The sequence below is a fragment of the Asparagus officinalis genome, chromosome 7 (genome assembly GCF_001876935.1).
Source record: "Asparagus officinalis chromosome 7, Aspof.V1, whole genome shotgun sequence".
In the NCBI taxonomy this organism is placed as follows: domain Eukaryota; kingdom Viridiplantae; phylum Streptophyta; class Magnoliopsida; order Asparagales; family Asparagaceae; genus Asparagus; species Asparagus officinalis.
Window position 1 is genome coordinate 84,959,376 of NC_033800.1, and position 20,726 is coordinate 84,980,101.

General features: G+C 32.8%; 1 protein-coding gene across 5 annotated transcripts in view; it reads right to left on the minus strand.

Annotated features, from left to right (window-relative positions):
- Window positions 1-8,365, minus strand: part of LOC109848398 (probable serine acetyltransferase 2) — a 10,949-nt gene extending 2,584 nt beyond the window's left edge. The window contains exons 1-9 of one of the 5 annotated variants that reach the window (XM_020417864.1): window positions 8,133-8,364; window positions 6,554-6,751; window positions 6,372-6,431; window positions 5,550-5,645; window positions 5,427-5,451; window positions 2,926-3,020; window positions 1,873-2,039; window positions 1,589-1,662; window positions 1,406-1,465 (exon numbers count right to left, since the gene is read on the minus strand). In XM_020417864.1, the coding sequence (XP_020273453.1) occupies window positions 1,406-1,465; window positions 1,589-1,662; window positions 1,873-2,039; window positions 2,926-3,020; window positions 5,427-5,451; window positions 5,550-5,645; window positions 6,372-6,431; window positions 6,554-6,751; window positions 8,133-8,222 (865 nt within the window). In that variant the 5' untranslated portion in view covers window positions 8,223-8,364. Of the gene's footprint in view, window positions 1-1,405; window positions 1,466-1,588; window positions 1,663-1,872; window positions 2,040-2,925; window positions 3,021-5,426; window positions 5,452-5,549; window positions 5,646-6,371; window positions 6,432-6,553; window positions 6,752-8,132 lie in introns of all 5 variants that reach the window. The other 4 variants (XM_020417868.1, XM_020417865.1, XM_020417866.1 and 1 more) reach the window with 4 other exon arrangements.

The window sequence follows — 20,726 nt, forward strand, 5'->3', positions numbered from 1 at the left end:
TTAATATTATAATTTTTAGTTCAAGTAATACTATTAAGATAATTATACTATCTATATACTATAAAAATATTTATCTATTTTTTTAATTATGCTATTAAATAGTTTAGTACTATAAATAATTTTATAAATTTTTATCATACTATCATTAACAATTAATAGTACTATTATTAATATTAAATAATTTTTCATAAAAATGTTATTTTTTCAATCATTACCAAGTATAGATTATTCAGTATCATGTAATAATCTTTGAGAAAATACTCTAAAACTAAATTATTTATTTAATTTATTTAATAATATAATACTAAATAAATAGTGTAATTCATAATTTATGCGATCTTATAAAAATATTTACACCATTTATGCGATTCAAAATTTATTCTATTTATTTTATTGCTCATTGAATTATAGTATAATTCTTAATAGTATTTAGTAATATATTATTCTATTTATACTATTATTTTAATTATTTTATTATAATTCATAAATAATTATTATAATTATTTAATTGGTTACTACTAATAATTTTGTATACTTATTTTATTAATTTAAAAAACACTATTAAGATCATTATACTATTAATACTATTACAATTATAATAAATACAAATTATTTTCATACTATTATCATACTTGTAAAGGCTAATAAAATGGAAGGTAACAGGTACTGTCAGGTAGTCCTCCATAAGAGGTGAAACCCAAGGCACAAGGCATAAGCATAATGAAATTTTCTTATTTTTAATTTTTCTAGAATTCTAAATATTATATGAAGATAAATTAGGGACAAATTTCAAATTTTCTATGAAATAACATACTTAAATAATAAAATAGAGTTACCAAAGATTTTAAAAAAAGTGAGGAAATGCATAATTAATAAGAGGTTATATGTAATTAGCGAATAATTAATTACATCCAGTGGCATATTTGAGAATTATCAAACCTAAAAGGGTAAAAATTGAAATTGAAAGTTTTGCCAAGGCAATCCTCTTTTATATGTAGTATAGATTACTAGAAGCCTTTTATGGTCATGAGCACATTTATTGAGGTTTAGCAGTGAACTTGGAAGGTTTTAGTTCGAAGAACAAGATGATTAGTAAGGAAGGTAACAATTTTCTGCAACAATAAGATGCCTGTATAAAAAATCTACTGGTTTCTTGCTTGCCTCACCCTCGACCATAATAATCGACTTGCGAGACTAACTTTCAGCATTCTATGTTATGTGCCCAATTATCCCCACAGAACCATTAAAAAAAGAAATATGCAACACAATTTTTCTACATCCCGACTTTTACAGGATTGTTGAGAAACTGTATCCTATATTCTCATGATAAATGTGCTTTTGAAACTATTACGAGGTGTTGCTAAAATTTTCTTGAGCAATTATCTCATGTGAAGTTTAGACTCACCGTTAGAGTTCACCTTGGAAGACCTAACAGTTAACTGTTCGAAACAATACTTTGTTGCATCTGCAATTTGATAGAATAAGTTACATTAGATGTAGTAAATATAAAAATATAAGCTCATAAGGACATAGAAATTGCATTTTCAAATTGAAAATGGAAAATCAAATGATTCTTGAATACACTAACCATGTTTCATTGTTAAGGATGGGTCTTTCTCTTCCAGCCATCTGACAACTTGGGCAGGATTACCAGCAGACATGCTTTTTTTTCAACAAGAGTAAATGGAGAAAAAAAAATTCAGCACTATCAGTTTAGCACATATGTAAAGCTACGGAAAAACATTATTGCATAGTGACAGTAAAGAACAAAGGGCAACTTCCTATACATGGGCTCATGGCAAGAAAACAGTTGATGAATCGCTCATGCTAGCATGTGATTTCATCAAGCAATTGAAATGGGATGTAGCTAACCTGTGAGGAGGAACATGTTTCAGTACAAGCGAACCAGCAGCGATCATGGCACCTTCTCCTACAGTTATGTTACCAAGAATGATTGCACCAGCTCCAATAAGAGCACCCTGGCCAATTTTCGGATGCCGGTCTCCGACTTGCTTGCCACTTCCTCCTAATGTAACACCCTGTGTACATGTATTCCAACATACCAAAAACCAGTTCTTCAGCAATTCCGAAAAGAGAGAATTTTTCAGGTCAACAAACATCATATAATGCTCTCGAGAGGTAGCTAGCATATATGCTTATATCACTATGAGAAAATATACAAATAACATAGTTGACAAAAACTAGCCCCAGATTACATAAAAGAAATGAAACTGCTCGAATCAATACTGCTCCTTATGGCTCAACCCAGATAAAAAGTAAATTATAATGCACGCACACATACACACGCACCCACGCACACACAGAGCACACACAGAACATGCGAGTATGGATATGCATGCGCACGGAGGGAGATATATCAGCACAACTCCTTACAGTCTACATAACACGCCCAAATGTTATCATATGATAGTGTACATACTATCAATTTCTACATACTGAGAAGATTAGTAATCTGATTGAAATATTAATATCCATGATACTATTCAGATAATTGAGCTTTATAAGACGAAATTCAGCATCAGGAAGCCACGGACCACCTCAGATTATGAACAAAGCTTGAGCCATACACTTTAAGATTGTAACATTTAAATATGCAGTAACCTGAATACTTCAAGTGAAATGCACATGCAGACATGTGTATGCCAAGGGAGAGGATGGGAGGCAGAAGAAAAGGGTGGATGGTGATGGTGTCTTTTTTCTTGTTTTCTCTCCCTTTTTTCCCTTGGGGTGGGTAGGTGTGTTCTTGGGATTTTGTGGGGAGCGTGAATGAGAGAGAGGTTTGTACACTGTCAAAATATTATGCACGAGAAGCATCTCTATAGCCATGATCTAGTCAAAAATGTGTACGACACAAAGACCCTATAGTGCTATTAGGTCATGCAAGAATAGAGAGTTCATACTTGCCTGCATTAGTGAAACCCTGTTCCCTACAATGGCAGTTTCACCAATAACTAAACCTGTTGCATGGTCCAATAATATCCCCTCACCAATTTTTGCAGCTGTATTGATCGATAACAGAAGTATAGAAAAACTTCACACTCTTCCTAGGCAAATATGTATGATAGAAAGAGAGATCCAATAAGAGAATAAACAAGAGGCAGGAGTCAATTATGGTACAATCATAAGTAACTGTCGGCAACAAAACCAATATATAATTACAATGTATTTTCACGATAAAAAAGAAAGAAAATTTATAAATACCCTTGACCTGCAAGCATGTGTTACCTTAATCTCTTACTCTTCTCTTCCAGTCCCAAGTCAAGATCAAGGAAGAGGGTTGCCTTGGATAATAGATTATTTGGCATTAAAACTTAATGAGGCATCCATGAAATAAAATTTAAAAATCAAATAACAGAGCATCCCTTCTGTGACACATTTATGTGGATGCAACTACATTGCAATGATAAGAAATTACAGGTTAAAGCATAAAATAAGTTAGTTGAAAAGACGGCTAAAGACGATAGGGCATCTTATAGAAGACGTGAAAAGTTTCAAAGAAGAAAGTTAAGAAAGTATAATAAAGTTTTAAAGCCAAAGCTGCAGCGAATTTATATATGAAACAAAGGAGGGAAAGAAGTATGTGGGTGTACAGATAGGTATAGTATATATGTATGCAAAGCAGCACATGTATGTATTTACGTATCTAGGTACTTATAGATATGAATGAATTTATGGAACAGAATCTTATCACACAAATAATAACTGCATTAGTAACCAAGAAATTATATCTTCCAACTCCTATCTATAATAATATAATATCATTTGACTCCTAGCCCAATCCTTTTTCTTTTAAGATCTTTTCAAAAGATTTGACAAGAGATAGGCCTAAGACATCATCGATTGAGACCCTTAAAAAGATAGTAATAGTGCATAAGGAGATATCTCTTTTCTTTACTTGGTGATCAACTTGCTAAGCATATTCAGTATGCATGCACTTGTGCATTTTTATTTCCATCAGTGCATGACTCATTTTCCCCATATGCATACATGTAGCACATGTCCTGTTCTCTTAGATAAATTGAAGACAACAAGATCCATTTTGTATAGAGAAAAAGGATGCATGTTTGTATTTCGAGTGTTCAAAATTGAAAAAAATCGCAAGAAAAATTCAAATTTTCTAGTAGAAAAAGAAATGACTCACAAATTACAAGTTACCCTTCTGGAGGCAACAATATGGAATAATTAACAATACATCAAAAATTGGGATCATAAGTTATGTAACAAGATAAACAAAGAAATAAAATCTTATCTAACTTGTCAATATTTGAGGTTCTTTCTTAGTTTACTATTTAAACAAATATAAAACTAGTAATCTCGTTTAAAATCATTATAGGTACTCCGTCAGCATAAATACTTACTTCAACTTTCAAAAGAAGTGTTCACTTTTCTATAATTAAAATTCACCACAACAATTATGATAATCAAAATCAACGAGCTGTTTCTCAATATAATGCAGCAATTTAAGGGATACAACTCCAACAAGAAGGGTGATGCAACATTAAAAAATTTTGTTCAGATTTTAATTTTAATTAAATTAGTTACGATTAGATTTGTTATTAGTTAGGAACGAACTTGCTATTTTGTTAGGAATTGTTATTTAATTATATCTTCTTAGAACTTTATCCTGTCTTAGTTTACTTCTATAAGTATGTTGAACTTCATTTCAAAGGGGTCAGAAGGAAAGTTTATGAAAACAAACTTATTTGGAGAAATCTATTTTTAGTACATGACTTGCTACTTTCGCATGTGATTTGCTATCTTATCTGGTATGTGATTTGTCCAGGATTGAACATCAAATTATCTCTTTAATTTGTTATCCACAAATCAAAAATCTCAATCCCCTTCCTCACCACGTCTTAGACATTGATCAAATAAAAAAACAAACAGAAATCCACTGCAAAATATCTCTTTTCCTTCTCTGTTTTCCTGCAGCCACCACATCAGCCCTTTTGTTTCTTCAATCTCCTGCAGCCACCACACCAACCAAACAAACCCCTAAACAAAACCTGCCAACACTCCACAAACAACCCCCTGCCCCGATAAAGTTTAACATAGCTTAACAGTCACTCTCAATTTTAACTTAAAGTCAAACTAATAAGCTAATTAATGCAAGCACTTTAGTTACAACTCTGATGTAAGAGGAACATTAAATGTTAAATAAATTGAAAAGTTAGAGTTACACTGTCAGCATCTTATGGTAAAAGCTAAAATTTAAAGTCCAAAAAACCTACCTCGTAACACTGATAACACATTTATCACTCCTGACAAATAAGTATAATAGCTAGCATAGCTACTTGATTAAGAATCCATAATAATATTTGCACTCAAAAAGGAAATATAACTTGCATGTCAGCTCAGAAATCTTTTTCACTGAATTCTAGATTACAAGGAAGGAGGGGAAATACCAGGGTGTATATCCACAGAGAAAACCTATAATAAATCAGAAAGTAACATTAAATAGTTAAATGAGTAGAGATAAATATCCTGCTTTGTGAAGTACATCAAGTAGTTGGCTGTGTAAAAGTCACCTCACTGATTCGACTTTGTAATGCCAGAGCTAAAACTCTGCGTCCCCGGTTCCACAATGCGTGAGCTACACGATATGATTGCAAAGAATGATAACCCTACAAGAGAAGGAAATAACAACCCTCGCAAACTAATCGTGCTGAGTAATTAATCGACAGGGAAAACATGTTAGGAACTAATATAACTTCTAGGCACCAAAACCACTAATTTCTAACAAAATATGATACGCTTTAACCTTATGTTTCTTAGCAATTGTGCATTTCATAATGTCTTTTGCATATGTACCTACATGACGTTGTGCTTTTGAATTATCTTGCAGATATAGCTTTTTGACAGACATCAACTAATGGGGAAATTGTACTAGAAGTTTAACAGATCAAGTTTTGCAATTTTCATGTCAAAATACCTTTGTTTATCCATCAGTGAGTCATACCAACAAAGTCTCGCCTTATGTACATACCCAATAAGTTTAATCAAATACATGAGCATATACTTTCTCATATGATGAAAGACGGATTTAAGAGAAACACTGTTTAATAAATCATAGATAGTGAAGTATGATTTAGTTCATTTAACTTTCTCGTTAATTATTTTTTGATTAGTTGTTGGCAGATGAAGGAGTGTATCAGAAAAATAACAAACTAATGTATGGTCACGTAGGTAAACATGCAAACAGCTAGTTAAAACATGCAACCCTTCAGAAAAGTATACACTAAAAAACCATTTCTATACAACCTTGCCCAAGTATCTGATAACCACATAAAACTTGTGACTGACATAGCATTTAATCCATCAATGTTAAGATAAATCAGTAAAAAACATGCCTTAAGGTAAAGAAGTGCCCAGCTATAAGATGCGCATGCAGGATCCCTATTCTTGAATGCCTGTATGGAGGAAGTAGTTCTATGCCATCAATAAAACATCAGCAGTGCCAGAAATAATTGGATAAACAGACAGTTGAACATAAATGAAAGAGAAGGCTTCTTTTAGATGAAAAGAGGGTCACCTGAAGGTCTAGGCGAACTGAGCGCTTAATACCTTTATCATTCATTATCACATTGTCAAAAATATCCATTAATTGTGTTGCCAGCAATGTAGGATCCTGGAGCCTATTAGCAAGTACAAAACTCAGCGCTCGCTCCAAACAATCATGAGATAAAATACTTGCATACAGGAAACTGCTTAAGATAGGTTCGTTCTCAGCCTGAGACAATTGTATGGTAAGTGACAGTAAGAATAATTACTGATGTATGGGAAAACCAACTGTTAAGTTCAAAAACCACTCATATTACTATAACAGTATAACCTTAAACGCTTGGACCCAGTTTAAATCTGCAGTTAAATTCACAGCGGTTGGGCACTCAATTGTAAAATTTCAGATTGAGGTGTGTCTGAAAGTTCTTCGATGGTCAAGTGGTCAACAGATATGGAGAAACAAGAATCATTTAACAACGGGCATGGCATTAGCCAAAATCCAAACATGGACATGGTTAGATATGTATTCATCTAAGCATATGTATAGTTGATTCAAATAATGTTTATTTTGTACTATTCATATAAAGAACCTAATTTTAGTAAAATGATCGACAAAGTAATTAGTTTCCTCAAAAGGACCACAACATACTCCATGTAACACATCATACATAATGTTTGAGGTAAGTAGAAATTTACAAATGTGTTAATGTCCTGACTTGGATGGCATTCTTGCTGCGCCCAAATGTGTCGCACATACCAATTCGTTTACCAGAAAAAATTTCCTACCTATCATAGCCATTATTGGAGCTATCAAAACTTCAAATGATGAGGCTAAAGACGAACTAAACGCAGCTTTTGAGATTCCTGATCTTTTTTTTTCTTTTTTCCCTTTTTTTCCCTTTTCTTTTTCCCTTTTTTTCCCTCTCTTTTCTTACTGCAAAATCACAGTTATAGATGTGCTATATACAGTTGGCAAAAACATTATTTCCAACCTGAAAGAAGGTTGCAGCTATGAAGATTACAAAGCCCAAACATATCAACTAGCAAAAATCCAGATGGAACATATAAATTCCCCTCTCATGATAAATGGTCCGATACATTCATTTAAAAGCGTAGATAGTGCACAAAAGGTCACAGCATGCGGATGAATTTTATTAGAATCATAACTCGCAAATTAAACCAGATCATAGCTCAATAAATCATAATCACCATATTCGGGTCCTTACCTATCAAAATAGTATGTGTTACTGATAATTCAATAATGACTCGTGAAGAATTTACCATGTTTACATGTTTAGCTTACAAGCTGAATTCTCACCTCTACTGTGACTCAAACATGGCCGTGCAAAACCTTAGCAAAAAAGGAAAAAAAACTATTTCTCTTATGGGTCAACTATAAAAATCGATTCTTTTTGTCCTTAGTGGGAGTAACCTCCGGTTTCCTGTACTATCATTAAACTCGCTTCTTTGCACTCGCTGTTTTCTAAATACACATCATTAAGATTCATAATCTTATAGAAAATCAAAAATCAAGAAGATTCAACTAGAGAGCAACCTAGAACCGAACCCTAGTTTCAAACAGAATTAACAAAAACCGCAGAATCTTTTACCTCAGACTTGGCCTCAGCCTTCATCGCTTCCCAAATGGGATCGGCGTCGCCACAAAAATTCTCGCGTTCCTCCGCTCCTTCGATGAGCATCTCGGAGAGGAACCTAGGGTTTCTAGAGAGAGAGAGAGTAGAAACCCTAGAGATAGCGAATTCACGGCGATAATGAAAGCGAGGGAAAGGCAACGAGGAGTGAAGAGATTGAGCCGTTCGCAAAGAAGCGACTCATTAGTTGCCACTGTACTAGAGTGGTTTTGTCTGGGTCAGCGGACGGGAGTCAATAAAAAATGTTAGGACAAAATTTCAAAACCAACCTGTTTTGAATCTTAATCTTAAAAAAAGACTCGTTTCAAACTTAATTTCAAAAACCGATCCGGTTGGGTGAAACTGGGTCGGTTTTTTAAAAAAAAGTTCTCAAACTTCACGAGAGTTAAAGTCCCGTGAAGTTTTTTACGTAACAAAACTTCCTGGGACTTCAACTCCCGTGAAGTTTGGGAACTTTTTTAAAAAAAAACCGACCCAGTTTCAACCCAACTGGGTCGGTTTTTGAAATTAAGTTTGAAACATATCGGTTTTTTAGGAGCACGAGAGCATCTAAGTAAGGAAAAAAGATAACAGTACCAGAAAGTTTGTGCCGCTTTGATACTAGCTAGGAAAATTTGTGTCAAGGACCAGAAGCAAATTTTATGTGCTGCAACTTTTTTGACTTTTTTCATGTGGTTCAATCCTTAAATTTTAGATATATGTTCTCTAGTTCTCTTTTAGCAATTATTACCTACCAACTAAACATAGAGAAAATAAAAAGTAAAAAAAAACTCCAAAATGTTATTATCTCCTCTATTCTTTCATGTTAAGTCTAAAATCAAGTTGAATTAGACTTAACATGAAAATCTATTTCATGTTAAGTCTAATTCGATTCATGTTAAGTCCAATTTAATTCCTTTTAAGTCTAATTTAAATAATGTTATGTCTAATTCAATTTGTTTTAAATCTAATTTCATGTTAAGTCTAATTTAATTCATATTAAGTCTAATTTAATTCTTTTTAAGTCTAATTTAAATAATGTTATGTCTAATTCAACTTGTTTTAAGTCTAATTTAATTGGACTTAACATGAAATTATACTTAAAAAAAGTTACATTAGACTTAACATGATTTAAATTAGACTTAAAAAATTTTAACATGATTGAAATTAGACCTAACATGAACTGTTATTAGACCTAACATGAACTAAATTTAGACTTAACACGAATCAAGTTGGACTTAACATGAAATTAGACCTAACATGAACTGTTATTAGACTTAACATGAACTGAAACTAGACTTAACACGAATCAAGTTAGACTTAACATGAAATTAGACTTAACATGAACTGATATTAGACTTAATATGAACTGCATTTAGACTAAAATTAGACTTAACACGAATCAAGTTGGACTTAACATGAAATTAGACCCAACATGAACTGTTATTAGACTTAACATGAACTGACTTAGACTTAACACGAATCAAGTTAGACTTAACATGAAATTAGACTTAACATGAACTGATATTAGACTTAACATGAACTTAATTTAGACTTAACATGAACTGAAATTAGATGTAACACGAATCAAGTTGGGCTTAACATGAAATTAGACCTAACATGGATTGTTATTAGACTTAACATGAACTGAACTTAGACTTAACACAAATCAAGTTGGACTTAACATAAAATTAGACTTAACATGAACTGTTATTAGACTTAACATGAACTAAAATTAGACTTAACGCGAATCAAGTTGGACTTAACATGAACTATTATTAGACTTAACAAGAACTGAATTTAGACTTAACATGAACTGAAATGAGACTTAACACGAATCCAGTTAGACTTAGCATGAAATTAGACTTAAAAGGAATTAAATTAGATTTAACAAGAATCAAATTGGTCTTAACATGAAGTAAAATTGGACTTAACACGAAATTAGACTTAAAATAAGTTGAAATAGACTTAGCATGATTCATGTTAAGTCTAATTTAACTTACTTTTAGACTTAAAATAAGTTGAATTAGACATAACATGATCATGAATCACACTGGACTTCATATCAATCAAATTGGACTTAACATAAAATTAGACTTAAAACATGTTAAATTAGACATAACATGATTCACGTTAACTCTAATTCAACTTATTTTTAGACCTAAAACAAGTTGAATTAGACTTAACATGATGCAAATTAGACTTAAAAGGAATTAAATTAGACTTAACATGAATCAAACTGAACCTAACATGATAGATCTAGAGAGAACGAAGAGGGAGGAGAAAATGAGGGTATTTTGGACTTTTATGTTTTTTTTCTCTCGTTGTGCTTAGTTGGCATGATAATTACATGTAAAAAGGGCTGCAGCACATGATGTACCCTTTCTTTGAGCTGAATCACATGGGAAAAAAGTGAAGGGGCTGCAGCACATAAGGATTTTACTTTTGGGCATTGACACAAATTTTCCTCGATACTATATCATACTCCCTTTAAAAGTACGAGTTCGGAAAAATATTTTCATGGTCAATATTACCCTTAACTTTTAAAAAAAATCTTTTTATGGTCAATATTACCCTTAATTTTTTTGAATATTACATTGTTATCCTAATCTATTTTAATTATTCTATCTTTCTTGAATTGGTAATCAAATAATTTATCCTATTCATACTGATATTTAACATGTTATTGGATAAAGTAGATATGTTAATTTAATATAATTCAAATACTTTACTTATTTCAGTTTGCAGAGAAATCTAAAAAAACATATGCTAGCAAGCACATAAAAATTTTTAGACTTTGTAAAAAATATCCTTTAAGTTTTAAAAATTATAAAAACACCCCTACAAATTTAAAATTTTATTAAAACACCTTAAAAATTATAAATTTTACTTCTTTCAATTTAGTGAGAAATCTGAAAAACATATCCTAGCTAGAAATTAAAAGTTTTTTAAATTTGGAGAAAATATCTTATAAGTTTTGAACATTGCAAAAACACCACTAATTGTAAAAAAATACCTTAAAATTTTAAACCTATAAACACACTAAAAACCTACAAATAACATTAACAAACCCTAAAAATTTATGAAATTTACAATATACACTCTAAATTTTTTATAAATTACAAACTAAAACCCTCAAAATTGTAAATATAGGAATTTCAAATAGACACTCTAAATTTTCAACTTAAGAGTACATTGAAAATATAGGAATTGCAAATATCACATACATAAGTTATAATTTATAGAAAACATCCTTAAAATTTAAAAATTACAAACAAAAACTCAAATTTTAAATTTTACGAAAAAAACACCATGAGAATTGCAAACTCATTAGTAAATTGAAAACAAATGAATTATAAATAGTCTATAAATAATTTACAATACGTAAAAATGACCTATAAGTTTAAAAAATTATAAAAAAACCACTAAAATTCATAATTTTCAAAAAACACCATGAGAATTTCTAACCTATGGACACTAAAATGAATATACAAATTTACTAACAACCCCTATAAAATTAAAAATTTGTAAAAAATATTATACTTCCTTTAAAAGTATAGGTTTAGAAGATACTTTTCATGGTCAATATTAGCCATAACCATTTTGAAACGAACATAACTAATTAAAAATCTATTAAATTTGAAATTTAAAAAAAACCCTTAAAGTTTAGTACACTGCAAATTACCCCCTCCAAAGTTTAAAAAATTCAATGACTTTTTGTAATTCCTTGATTTCAATGTAATGCTTAATAGTTTTGTATATTTGTAAATTATAAAAATTTTGGGTGTTTTTACAACTTTTAAAACTTTGAGGGTGTTTCTTTTGTAGTTTTCTAGATTTTCATTGTGTTTTCAGTGTAATGCATAGATTCATCAATTAATAATGATAATGAAGAATAAGTCATTTTAAAGATGTATTAGGCTATAGGTAAGATGTATTAGGCTATAGGTAAGCGCACATCACTCTTCCTAAGCAGTATAGTTTATATATGTAAATATTTTTAGACAATCTATATAGTGGTTAAAAGGATTTTAACTTTAATGTACTATTTTTTATAAATTATATTTAATGTGAACCCACCATATAATTTTGACTGTGGTCATCATAATTTTAATATGTTTGATTGATTGACTAAATAGGTATATAGACCATAGATTACTTTACTTTCTCACATGAACTAATATTTGGCGCTTAATAATTTAAATTATTACTTTTAAATTTAATATAAAGAGAAGCTCTAATAATATTTATTTATTTACCTGCAGGATTATACAATCTCAATTCCTATTTTTTACTTGAGATTTAGTCCATATATCAAATTAGTAACTATAACGTAAAGTTAACCAATTTTGTGGAGCCCAACTACTAGCTACAAGCATCGATGTAAACCCCCCCCAATATATATACTATATATATATATATATATACTAATATAATATATATATATATATATATAATAATATATATATATATATCATATATATATATATATATATATATATATATATTATAATATATAAGAGAGCAGGAGAGAGAAGCACGGGATGAGATAGAGAGAGAGAGATTATACTGGGTATCCTTTCATAGGAGGCAGATTTTCTCCTTGTCACATATGTCGGTACAATCTTCACCATCTCAAAAATAGGCACAATCCCCACCATACTCACACTCTCTCTCCTACATTTATGAGGTATGCGTGGAGATTATACCACAATAGGCGTCAACGGGAGAAAATCCCCTCCTATTACAAGATACTCATTAATCTTATATATATATATATATATATATATATATATATATATATATATATATATATATATATATATATATATATATATAATTTATTAAGAAGGGTCATATAATCTTATATAATAAAATTGATTTAATACTAAATAGTATTATCGTTGTAATAATATTGTTATTAAAGAAAATTCTTCATGAACCAGTATGTTATTTACAATATATAAACAATACACTCTAAATTCTTGTGTGTTTTATAGAGCCAAAAAGTTTGAATACAAGCCTCTAACATTTTACTCTCGTAACAACAAAATTCACTTAGCAGGTGTGGATATTCCATATGAGTTATATGTCCTATATATAATACAATTGCCCTAGGTAAGTAAGTTATAATAACATTTTTTATTCACATCATTTGGAGCAAGATATGATAGTGACCTTGCATCAAATAAAAAATAAATTCTAATATTTAAAGCACATGAGGAAATATATCATAATCTCCCTGTTCTAATTTTGCAAGAAAATAATTCTTCATAATTTCAATTTTATTTCTATGATACAGAGAATGTTGAACCATACAATGATGATATTATTCTTTATAATATTTTTCAAAGAATAAAAATTAATCAATTCTTCAAGTACAAGTGTTGCTCCTCAACTGTTTCTTTGTAATATTTTTAAGGTATTTGTAATTTACAGTTTTACATCAATTTGGTAAAAGTTTATTAAAGTTTTACTTCTATCAATCCCACAAAAAGCTTTATTTTTTTATTTTTATTCTACTTTTATTAATTTAAATAGTTATGATATTCAACCACATACATTGCACGTGCATCTCAACTAGTAAGAAATAAAAGAGTGAGGCTTTTTTTTTGTTAAAATTGTAAAAAAAAAAATGGTAAGTCATCATGACCTTGCTCTTTTATTTCTTTTAGTGTCAAAGTAGTAGGGAAAAAGTAGTATGCTTATCACTACTCCCTAAGCAACGCTCTAAAAAAAGGGATGTGTTTGAAAATATTTTTTTCAAATAGGCACATTCTAATATTTATTTCTCAAAATCGATCTGTTTGACATTTAATTATCAAAATTGACCAACTTTTAACCATGTCAGTATCGTGTGCCAAGAGTTGGTCGATTTGTTTTTTAAAATACATTTTTTAGACTATGCGAGATTGACAGTATCATGTGCTAAGAGTTGGTCGATTTTTTAATGTATTTTTTAGACTATGTGATTGTCAATAGTGGGTAACTGGTAAATGCCTGTGGAGAAATTTGGAAAATTCAGGTTTTTGCAGATTCTGTGTCATAAGTCGACTCATGCACAGGCATAAGTCGACTTATGGTAAGTCGACTTATACAGACTGTTAAGTCGACTTACGTTCTGCTCTGGATTGTTGGTTTTTTGCTCTGCCAAGTCGACTTATCAGGTCTGATAAGTCGACTTACGATCTGTTCTCCAGTTGTTGTTTTTCGCTCTGCCAAGTCGACTTATGCAGACTGTTAAGTCGACTTATGACGGGTTTTTTGGAAAGTTAGAGTTCCTATTTGCAGTCTGTTTGGGTTTCTGTTTTGGTATAAATACCAATACGATTTGAGGGTTTTATAGGGAGAGTTTTGGGGTTTTGGAGCACAGAAAAAGAGAGATCTTTCTGAGCTATTTGTTAGGGTTATTGGTTGAGAGATTGAGAGATTTGTTGGTGAGATTAGTTGGTTCGTTTGAGCGATTTGTAATCTCAATTTGTACTCTCCTTCTCTATTAGTGAAAACCCACCCCCTTCTTGCCCCGTGGACGTAGGCAATTTGCCGAACCACGTAAAACCTTGGTGTTTGTGTTTTGTTTGGTCTTTCTCTCGGCGTTCGTTGGTTTGGTTTCTCAAAGCATCAGTCACAACAAGTGGTATCAGAGCACGGGCAACGCTTGGGCTATTTGGAGGAGTAGATCGCTTTGGAAGTTCATCTAGGGCTTCGTTTGGTGATAAAGGTGGGATCTTTTTTTGTAAAAATCTCGTCTTTTTCAGTTTGGATCTATTTCTCGTTTGTTTCCGCATTGGTTTGGTGGTGCCTTGAGGATTATGGCCGAGAAAGAAGGAGTTGTGGGCAGTACTTCCGGCGTGAAGACCGTCCAAAGCTTGAATATCCACTCAATGAAGATTGATGTGGAAAAGTTCAATGGCACAAACAATTTTGGACTTTGGCGATGCGAAGTCATGGATGCGCTCAACGCGCAAAATTTGGAAGATACGTTGGAGTTGGACGGGAAACCGGACAACATTGATGAGAAGGTTTGGAAAAAGATGAATCGAACGGCGTGTGGTGTGATTAGGTCTTGTCTCACTCAAGATCTAAAGTATGATGTGATCAATGAGACTTCTGCAAAGAAGATTTGGGAGATCCTTGAGAGCAAGTATTTGACCAAGAGTGTGGAGAATCGCTTGCATTTGAAGAGGAGGCTTTACCGCTTCCAGTTGAAGAAAGGAACCTCCATTGGTGATCACATGAACCACTACACGAAGCTTCTTGCGGATTTGGCGAATGTGGATGTTAAGATTGAAGATGAGGACAAGGCGTTGTTGCTATTGAGTTCCTTGCCTGACGAGGAATATGAGACCTTCGTTCTTACTCTTATTAATGGGAAGGCATCTCTTTCGTATAGTGAGGTCACCGCTGCACTTGTGAATTATCAGCTTCGAAAGAAGGATAAGGAGACTTCGTTTGAGCCGGTAGCGGGGGCGTTGGTCGCAAGAGCAAAGGGTCCAAACCGTAGTGGGAGGTCGCAGTCTAGAGGGGCACATCTTGGAGTTCGTAAGAATCAATGTGCCTTTTGCAAAGAAGATGGACATTGGAAAGCCGATTGCCCAAAGTTAGTTGATCGAGCCGGGAAGAATAAGGGAAAAGCTATTCAAGCTTCAGAGGCGAATGTTGTCAAGGCTAGTGGCAACGATTCAGATTCGGATTCTTCGGGCTACTCGTTATCTGCACTGCCGTCAGTTTGTGTTGCCTACTCTACAGAGTGGATATTGGATTCGGGTGCTACATACCACATTTGCCCTAGGAGGGATTGGTTCTCCAGCTTTCAGGAGTTGGAAAGAGGGGATTTCGTGCTCATGGGGAATGATCACAAATGCTCTATTGGTGGTATTGGTACTGTTCGGATCAGGATGAGTGACGGGGTGATTCGGGAGTTGGTTGGAGTGAGGTTCGTTCCTCAGTTGAAGAAGAACATCATTTCACTTGGAGCTTTGGAGGCAGCTGGCTATAGGGTGACCTTGGCGGATGCACGCTTGAAGGTTACATTTGGGTCCATGATTGTGATGAAGGGCGTCAGAAGAAGAAATTTGTATTATTTGCACGGAAGCACGGTGATTGATAGGGAAATGACGACTTCATCAGATTCGGCTAGACTGTGGCATTGTTTGGTGCTGGGGTATATGATTGGTAATACCGTGCATTGGTTGTTGAGGAGTGCTATGACCTGCAGATTGAAGTCCTGTGAGCACATTAGGATGAGCGAGACCGTGGTGGAGTTTGGCACTTCTATCCATCGAGCGAGGGGTCTTTTTGGAGGTGTTCAGTCAGGCATTTGGGGGCCTTCCAAGGAGGCATCATTGGGAGGTAATCGTATCTTGGTTTCCACAGTTGGTGATTGTTCTAGGCATTATTGGGTCGCGACCAGTTCCCGTTGGTGTAAAGTCCTAGAAGTCAACAACAATTGGAAGAAGTGTATTGGCAGAAAGGTAACTCATTGTTTCAGCTTTGGTAGGGGTCCTTTCTTGCGTTGGTGCCGAGCTCACGGCAATAGGAGACACTTCATTGGTGTGGAGACTTTGGGGCGACGAGATGAGATGACAGTTTCGATGGGTCGTTCCTTTCTGGAGGAGGATCGGCGTTTGATGTCGAGCATTGGCATTGGTGTGCGGGCTTCGACATATTTGGGTCATCTTATGCATAGGTCGCCGACTGCTGCTTTAGGAGTTATTAGATCTGGTGGAGCTGCTTCAGATTTTGGGTCGCGTCGGATATTTGGATACCCAGCATTTGGTCACATCGTGGATGTGAGATTGGATCCGATTGCGCGTTTGGGGTTCGGAGGCTCAGTTGATTATCGTTTGGGAGCTTCTGATTTTGTTCTGAGCAGGTATGTCACTTTTGACTCTCGGCAGGTGGAGAGTGTTGATCAGGTCATTTGGATATCGCAGCAGGTGGAGAGTGATGCTACTCCACGTTGGGTGGAGATTACTCCACATACTCCAGATCATACTGCGTCATTTGGGATTCCAGCTAAGGTGACACAGGTTGGAGATCATTTGGTTTTGGATGCAGATGATGGATTGGTTTTGGATTCAGTTGCAGCTGGTAGATATAGTTTGGATATGGCCATTGGTTTACCTCAGGTGGAGGTGTTTGATTTGTCTCAATTTGGGGTCATTGGGAATACTATCAGTTGCAGATCGTTTGGTGATATTGGAGAAGAGTTGCAGACTTTTCTATTTGATTGAGGGCCTTTGGAGGCCGTTTGGGTGAACTACGTGAAGGCTTGATTCCTTGGGCAAAGGATACGTAGGCAGTCATTTTGATGCAGCCGATTTGGTGAGCGACATCGACATTTGGGGTGAGTGTTCACACTCTCATTTGGGTCTCAGCATGTGAGGCATTTGTTTGGTTGGTGTCGGCTCAGTTTTGGGAAAACTTCGCCGAGGTGGAGAATTGTGGAGAAGAATTGGAAAAAGCAGATTTTTGGTCATAAGTCGACTCATGCACAGGCATAAGTCGACTTATGGTAAGTCGACTTATGTTGGTGCATGAGTCGACTTACGTTCTGCTCTGGATTGTTGGTTTTTTGCTCTGCCAAGTCGACTTATCAGGTCTGATAAGTCGACTTATGATCTCTTCTCCAGTTGCTGTTTTTCGCTCTGCCAAGTCGACTTATGCAGACTGTTAAGTCGACTTATGACGGGTTTTTTGGAAAGTTAGAGTTCCTATTTGCAGTCTGTTTGGGTTTCTGTTTTGGTATAAATACCAATACGATTTGAGGGTTTTGTAGGAGCAAATCTGGGGATTTTGGAGCACAGAAAAGAGAGATCTTTTTGAGCTATTTGTTAGGGTTATTGGTTGAGAGTTTGAGAGATTTATTGGTGAGATTAGTTGGTTCGTTTGAGCGATTTGTAATCTCAATTTGTACTCTCCTTCTCTATTAGTGAAAACCCACCCCCCTTCTTGCCCCGTGGACGTAGGCAATTGCCGAACCACGTAAAACTTTGGTGTTTGTGTTTTGTTTGGTCTTTCTCTCGGCGTTTGTTGGTTTGGTTTCTCAAAGCATCATAGTTGGTTGTTTGTTTGGCTTCCGCGCCGCGCACAACAATGCCATTATAGACATTGACAATGTCATACATAATATTCCTTTAAATTTTTTAATAAATATGATAATAGGCTAAATGGTTCAAGTTTATGGTTTTTTAATTCTTTAAAAGGCAGTGGGTTTAAATCCCACATTTGTCAAATTAAATTGTGTATTTAATTTTTAAATCTTTTTCAATGTTGATAAAATTTTATTTATCTGAAGCGGGGACTCACAATCCCATATGAGATCTGGATTCAAACTGAGGACAATTTAAAACAAACTTTACGTCTAGCACCTTAGCCCACTAAAACAAATTATTTAATTTAATTGTTAAAATATTTAAAAGGTATAGCTTTGTTCGGATTGGTTTTTATTCAAAATTTTGAGTGGAATTATAACATGTTTGAAACAGAATTTTGGATAGGATTAGGTCGGACTATTTAATCCATTAAAATAAGATAGTTTAGAAATTTCTGACTGAGGCCATGTTTGGATTAGGTATTATTTTGAAGTAATAAGTCTTCATCCCTTAAAATAAAATAGTAAGGTGTTTGGTTCAAGATTTTGGGCGGGGATTAAGGTTTTGGGTGGGGATTAAGTTAGATTAATTAGTCATTTGAAATGAAATAACCTTGAGATTCCGGACTAAAGAAGGGCGAGAGACGTGGTGTTATTGTAATCCCGGGACTCTTTACTATTCAGGATTAGATCTAAAATGACAACTTTACCCTTAAGTTTCCTAACAATTCACCTGTTGCCGTCATATGCTGATAACAAAATTATTCCTCACATGTTGCCATCATATATTGATAACAAAATTATAAAAAAAAAAAAAAAAAAAAAAAATCAATTCATGCGGCTTTGGCAACATTACATTTGCACTTCTGAGAGAAGTGGGCTTTCATATGATCATTGAATGATCATATTAGCGAATGGTGTCCTTTGTTGTTCCTAAGTCCTAAAGACTTATGCTAATAGTTTCGAGTTTCCCACTAAAGATATTTGTCAAATTTGCATCAGAAACAACGTAGTACAATCTAATCTATATCTATATTTATATCTATAATCTATAATCTATAAACTATATAAAAAAGATTAGGTTGTTAAAACTTTTAATTTTTTTTTTGCCCTTTTAAATTTTGATAAATTCTAACTGTACTATTATCTCTAATTAATCAATCATTAAATAAATAAAACTTCTTATTTATTATGAACCTCCTAATATTCCTAAATAGTTATAAACATCAATAACATTATAACTATTAATTGTTTTAAAATAAAATAATGAAATAAAATAAGTATACACAATTATTAGTAATAACCAATTAACTTTATTATTATTATAATTATTTATAAATTATAATAAAATAATTAAAAAATAATATAAAAATAATATATTACTAAATACTATTAAGAATTATACTATAATTCAATGATCAATACAATAAATAGAATATATATTTAATGGCATATACACTTTAATTATTTTAATAATATCACATAAATTATGAATTACACTATTTATTTAGTATTATATTATTATATAAATTGAATAAATAATTTAATATTACTTTTTGAGTATTTGCTCAAAGATTATTACATGATACTGAATAATCTATACTTGGTAATTATTGAAAACTAATCTTTCAAAAAAAATTATTTGATATTAATAATAGTATTATAATTGTTAATGATAGTATAATAAAAATTTATAAAATATTTATAGTATAAATTATTTAAGTGCATAATTAAAACAAATCAAAGTAGATAAATATATTATAGTATAAAGATAGTATAATTATTTTAATAGTATTACTTGAACTAAGATTAAAATATTAAATAAGGTAACTTGTAGTAAACCACCACAAACTTTTAGTATTTTATAGTAAATAGACATTATGAACTTTCAAAATCACACTAAACCCCTAATAACTTTTGTAGAAAGTCCCCAATATTTTTTAGATAAGTTACACCAAACCTCCAATAACTTTCAAAATGCATTTTATGCCATTTTCTGGCACTACAACAAAATACAATATTGCCGACGAAACAAAAACGTCTGCAAAAGTTTAAAAAACGTCGGGAAAAATCTTTCTCGACGTAAAATGCACCGGCGCTAACGCGTCACCAAAAGTGCATCAAGAAAAATATTTGGCGACGCAAACATACTATGTAGGTAAAATATTTGGCGACGCAAACATACTGTGTCGGTAAAATATTTGGCGACGCAAACATATAGGGGTTACCTGCAAAATATAGAAAGTTATTGAGGATTTTCTTTGAAACAAAAAAGTCATTAGGGGTTTAGTGTGATTTTAAAAGTTCATAGGGGCTAAAATTTCATAAGGATTTAGTGTAATTTACTTTATTAAATAATTATAATGAGAAGTAACTACTACAATATGTTGCAGGTATTAAGTGTAACTATGTAGGAAACATCAAGAAAAAGCTAGCAAGATTAATGCAGCTTAGTTAATTTAAAATTAAGTTAAAAA